The sequence below is a fragment of the Drosophila subpulchrella genome, chromosome 2R, assembly GCF_014743375.2.
Source record: "Drosophila subpulchrella strain 33 F10 #4 breed RU33 chromosome 2R, RU_Dsub_v1.1 Primary Assembly, whole genome shotgun sequence".
Lineage (NCBI taxonomy): Eukaryota > Metazoa > Arthropoda > Insecta > Diptera > Drosophilidae > Drosophila > Drosophila subpulchrella.
In genome coordinates this window covers 8,403,292-8,408,008 of record NC_050611.1, presented here as the reverse complement: position 1 = coordinate 8,408,008, position 4,717 = coordinate 8,403,292, and the positions used below count along the sequence as shown (strand labels likewise).

General features: G+C 48.4%; 3 protein-coding genes across 3 annotated transcripts; 1 reads left to right on the top strand and 2 right to left on the bottom strand.

Moving 5' to 3' along the window:
• Positions 1-156: 156 nt before the first annotated feature.
• Positions 157-1,787, bottom strand: LOC119550943 (cyclin-dependent kinase 9). The gene is made up of 4 exons (XM_037859968.1): positions 1,498-1,787; positions 1,351-1,435; positions 1,034-1,291; positions 157-974 (listed from the first exon to the last, which is right to left on the bottom strand). Exons 1-4 carry the CDS (start codon positions 1,680-1,682, stop codon positions 288-290), a joined length of 1,215 nt encoding a protein of 404 aa, XP_037715896.1. The 5' UTR covers positions 1,683-1,787; the 3' UTR covers positions 157-287.
• A 62-nt stretch (positions 1,788-1,849) lies between these two features.
• LOC119550946 (28S ribosomal protein S15, mitochondrial) lies at positions 1,850-2,934 on the top strand. The gene is made up of 3 exons (XM_037859970.1): positions 1,850-2,118; positions 2,181-2,314; positions 2,374-2,934. Exons 1-3 carry the CDS (start codon positions 1,913-1,915, stop codon positions 2,874-2,876), a joined length of 843 nt encoding a protein of 280 aa, XP_037715898.1. The 5' UTR covers positions 1,850-1,912; the 3' UTR covers positions 2,877-2,934.
• Positions 2,925-4,228, bottom strand: LOC119550945 (zinc finger Ran-binding domain-containing protein 2). Its single transcript, XM_037859969.1, has 3 exons — positions 3,992-4,228; positions 3,602-3,912; positions 2,925-3,543 (listed from the first exon to the last, which is right to left on the bottom strand). Exons 1-3 carry the CDS (start codon positions 4,087-4,089, stop codon positions 3,101-3,103), a joined length of 852 nt encoding a protein of 283 aa, XP_037715897.1. The 5' UTR covers positions 4,090-4,228; the 3' UTR covers positions 2,925-3,100.
• Between the last annotated feature and the right edge of the window lie 489 nt (positions 4,229-4,717).

Sequence of the window (4,717 nt, the reverse complement as noted above, 5' to 3'; positions counted from 1 at the left end):
TACACACCAACAATTTTAATTTGTACGCTTAGTCGACTTGGTGAATACCCTTAATGCAACAGTTTTTGTTCTGAGATTCGATTTTATTTTAATGATAGAGAAATAAAAAACTATAACTATTAAACCTTAAAAATTCACACGAAAAACCATTCTTTTGTTAAGGATTTTTAGGGCAATCGCTAATGCAAATGCAAATATTTTTATTATATTAATATTCTAATACAATACCTACACTAGTTGAAAGTGAGAAACTTATAGTACAAATATGGGTGCGTGCACCCCGCAGTCTACCAGACCCGGTCAATCATACTGTTGTCCTGGGGCTTCTGGTTCATGGTGGTCAATTGCTGGTGATAGTTGCGCATCTGATTGCTGCGACGGGGCTGCGCCAGATACTCGAACATGCTCTGCAGGTGCTGAGACAGCATCTTGCTTAAGTCGCTGGGCATGGGATCCGTCCAGAAGAAGTCGTGGTTGAGGGCTGTGTCCGCATCGATGCGTTTTTTGGGGTCAAGCGTCAGCAGCTTGTCCAGCAAATCACAGCCGGTGGGGTCCTTGACATACGGACGTAGACGCTCCTTGACGCGACGCTTCTGGTTCTTTGGCAGCTCAATGGTCTTGTACAGCTCTAACTCCTCCACTCCGGGCCACACGTCCGGCGTAAAGGAGCCGCACAGCTGCGAGATGAAGGTCAGCTGCTGCTGCTCCGTGTTGCCCTGCATGATGGGCGAGCGGGTCCACATCTCGGCCATGATGCAACCGGCTCCCCACATGTCCACGGGCGGACCGTAGTTGCGGTCGCCCAGCAGCAGCTCTGGCGGGCGGTACCACAAGGTAACCACACGATTGGTATAGCGATTTTTACTCTCGTTCTTTGGAATGCTGAAGGCGCGGGCCAAACCGAAATCAGCCAGTTTTAGGATGCCATGTTTGGTAATCAGCACATTGGCTGCCTTCATATCACGATGCAGGATCTGGAAATGGGCATGGAAAAGGTCATGTTACATATTTGCTTCAATTTATGATGACTCACCTTGTTGCTGTGAATGTAGTACAAACCATTAAGCAGCTGCTGCATCACCTTCTTGATCTCTCCCAGACTGAACTTGACATTCATGTTTGACAGAAGGCCGGCCAAATCGTGCTCGCAGAAATCAAAGACCAAATAAAAGGTGGATCTGTAACCATTTGTGGCGGTGGCCTTGGTGCGGCAGATCTCGATCAGATTCACCACATTCTCGTGCTTCAGCAGCTGCAGGATGCGGATCTCTCGCAGGGCCGTGATGGGGAACTGCGGGAGCATTAAAAGAGTTATACGTTGTGTCTTTTGAAGTGTGGGGTTTCACGCACGCCCTCCTTTTCGTTGTCCATCAGCACCTTCTTCATGGCAACAAACTTCTTGTTGCCCTTCTTCTCGCGAGCCTTGAAGACCTCCCTGCAAACGGAGGAGGAGGGTTTAGGTATGCAAAGCTGGTCATGTCCTCTTTGGGGACTTACCCGAAGGTGCCCTGGCCAATTTTGGCCACCTTCTCGTATTTGTTGCTCTCATCGCAGTAGGGAAAGTCGTAGTCCTCGATGTACTTCTGTTTCTCCATCAGGGACATGGTGCGCGAGGAGCTGGAGCCCACGTTGGAGGGCGTCGATGTCGACGGCTGCTGTAGCATGTGGGACATGTGCGCCATGCTGGAATATGTCTTTACAATCACAGATTTTACAATTCCAGTTCAAAAAAACGAGACGAAACGAAATGAAAGAGAATCAGCAACAATTGGTGTTGCTACAGCTGTTGGTATCGATAACAAATCGATAGATTAGGCCTACTGAACAGCTGTTTAATCGTTTTTTACAGAGTACACACTGGCCAAGTGATATAACCTAGCGACAATTTGGCCAAGAAGTAAAACCCGATTTAATGAATAAGCTATTGAATATAGCGCAGGCTGGGCAGCGCCAGTTTGTCCGGGAATATGCCTTCAAGTCGGATCTGAAAATCAAATGGGTGCGCCCCGAGAAGATCGCGTGCTTCAAGCCGGAGAAGAGCGGCGATCTGGGCAAGCTGCCTCCTCTGAACGCCGATGAACTGCTGCCGGACTTCAGGGACTGCAAGGAGCTGGAGAAGTATGTGGCTGTATCAGATGTGTTATACATATTATAATAATATTTATTCATAATTTCTCTAGAGCCGACGAGCTGGTTAAGTCGCAGTTCAAGCTGAGCAACAATGCCAGTTACCTGACCACAAAGTTCTATCGCGATGAGATGGTAAAGGAGGTGCAAAGGCATGCCCAGGATTTCGGGTCCATGGAGGCCAAGTGTAAGTACCTTTAAAGAGTAAATATATTGAAACATCTTCTCAAAGAATTTCCTTCTTAGTGGCTAAAATGACTGCTGTGATCCGCCGCTACCAGGAGCACATGGATGCTCATCCGCGCGATAAGATGATCAAGGTGCGTCTCAAGGAGCTCATCGACAAGCGCAAGAAGTTCCTCAAGTACCTGCGACGCTGGGACTATCCCCGTTTCGAGTGGATTCTTGAGAAGCTCGATCTGGTGTACAAACCACCGCCCACACATTTCCACTGGATCACCCGCAAGGAGTCCCTGCAAAAGTTGACCGACACCTACTGCGAAAACTTAAAGGAAGAGCGTCTGGAGGCCTACCACAAGCAGTTGCAGGCCCAGCAGATACCCTTCCTGGAGGAGGCCATCAAGAAGATGCAGTTCGTGCGGCAGGAGCAGATATCCTGCGATGTGCCCGTTACCGTGACCGAAGAGCAGATCGCCGACTCCAAGAGGCAACTGGCCCAACTCAAGGAGCTGCAACAGTCGGAGGCAGCCGCCAGCAGCCAGAAACAAAACGATGATGGCTTCAATTAGGCCCGATTCTTTAATGTTACGGTGTCTTACAATAAATGTAAATGCTGATGTTCTTAAATTATACGTTTTATTATACTTTTAGAGTAGACTGGACAGCGTACCACGTGTCATGATCATCTGAGCGCAGACTGGCAAATAAATAATCAGGCAAGAATGATTGCCTTTTAGAAATGTGTGAAAACAGATGCAATTAGAGGGAAGTTCTTAAAGGGTACGGTTCGCAGCTAACGTCTGCGGGGCGAGCCGTGTTTTCGCTTGCCGCCGCTGCTGGAGCTACTCGAGCTGCTCGACGACGAGTCACTGGAGCTGGACGAACTAGACGACGACGAGGAGGACACGGAAGATGTAGAGTCGCGAGAAGTACGCTTGCGCTCCTTGTCGCCATTGCCCATGGCCCCTTTGCTCTTGGCATCCGTGGATGTGACCTCCTCGTCGCCCCAGAGATCGTACTTTGACAGATCCTCGTCGTCTCCATCGTCATCGTCCTCATCGTCTTCCTCCTCCCTTCGCGGCTCATCTCGACTGGACCTCCTGGCCCGCTTGGAGTCTTCTCGGTGCTCGCCGTGCTTTCGCTTCTTGCGACGCCCAAACTCATCGTACTCGCTGTCCGAATCTTGGCGGTCCTTGTACTCCACCACGCCGCGATCGTTGTAACCACCGCCGAATCCTGGAAAGGATATTGTTTAAGGCTGTACACTAGAGGATGTGGGTACTGGGGGGCTCACCAGTACGCTCCTCCACGTCCGAGAACTTGGGAGCGTTGCACATGTTGCAGGTTTGGCGACGAGCCCAGTTCACATTGGCGCACTTGCTGCACTGCCAATCCTCGGCGCTGAACAGGCCCCGCGACTTGTCGGCCGCCGCCTTGCCGATCTCCGTGCCCAGCTTCTTCTTGCTGGAGCTGCTGCTACTGCTGCTGCTGCCATTGCCCCGATCTCGATCCCTATCCCTATCCCGCTCCGGCTTATCACTGCCATCGCGGTCGCGGTCGCATTTATTGCACTGCAATCGGCGGGCGAAGTTCAGATGGCGACAGCTGCAAAATCGTGCAAAAGGTGAGACTCGCAGGACTCCTCGCCCGGTTCGGCCATCCCTGCATCTTTACGGGCACTCACTCGTAATCTGGGCAAATCCAATCGCCAGGGGAAGCGACGCTTCCTCCGCCGCTGCTTCCTGCGCCGCCCGCTGCCACGCCCCCGTTCGAAGTGGACATGGCTGGGCGTTGGCTGAGACCTCTGCTAAAGGATAATGCTACAAGTAGTCCTCCACAGGCCTGAGGAGCACCATCTAACCGAGACTTTTTTTTACCAATATAATATTCTGTATACGGTACGAATTAGAGCTGCCAAAACATCGATTCTGCTATCGATAGTCTGGCTTTGGCCGGCACCGTCGATTGACTATGCCGATAGATAAAAATTTGAAAGTTCTATGTAGGGTATTCCGTTTTGTTCTTAAAATGTTAAATTAAAAGAACAATTTATGTCAATCAAATAAACTACAACTGTATGCAGTAGCAGAAAATAAAAAATTAAAACTATCTTGACCAAAGTACAAAATATTCGCTATAAATTGCTCCTTCGAAACTGAGATTATCAACCATTTTAAATTATTTGTAAATTTCTCCAATCAATTATCTTAAGCGCATTTTAAATTCGATTAAAAAAAATCTTAAGACAAATTCAAAAATACAATACGGGGAATAGAGGATTGCAAATATTTAAGAATTCCTAATCTTCTTTTATAAAATAATTCAAGCTCATATAAGAAGACATATATGTATTATAAATATCAAATCAGCTATTTTTCTATCTTCTTAATTAGATTTAATCTTACATTTT

Coding starts and splice junctions, on each gene's coding strand:
- LOC119550943 (XM_037859968.1), bottom strand. CDS start 1,682: ATGGCGCACATGTCCCACATGCTACAGCAGCCGTCGACATCGACGCCC. Junction 1,436..1,497: donor ATTGGCCAGGGCACCTTCGG/GTAAGTCCCCAA, acceptor CTCCGTTTGCAG/GGAGGTCTTCAAGGCTCGCG. Junction 1,292..1,350: donor TGGACAACGAAAAGGAGGGC/GTGCGTGAAACC, acceptor ATGCTCCCGCAG/TTCCCCATCACGGCCCTGCG.
- LOC119550946 (XM_037859970.1), top strand. CDS start 1,913: ATGAATAAGCTATTGAATATAGCGCAGGCTGGGCAGCGCCAGTTTGTC. Junction 2,119..2,180: donor GACTGCAAGGAGCTGGAGAA/GTATGTGGCTGT, acceptor TAATTTCTCTAG/AGCCGACGAGCTGGTTAAGT. Junction 2,315..2,373: donor CGGGTCCATGGAGGCCAAGT/GTAAGTACCTTT, acceptor TTTCCTTCTTAG/TGGCTAAAATGACTGCTGTG.
- LOC119550945 (XM_037859969.1), bottom strand. CDS start 4,089: ATGTCCACTTCGAACGGGGGCGTGGCAGCGGGCGGCGCAGGAAGCAGC. Junction 3,913..3,991: donor TGGATTTGCCCAGATTACGA/GTGAGTGCCCGT, acceptor ACGATTTTGCAG/CTGTCGCCATCTGAACTTCG. Junction 3,544..3,601: donor GGACGTGGAGGAGCGTACTG/GTGAGCCCCCCA, acceptor TATCCTTTCCAG/GATTCGGCGGTGGTTACAAC.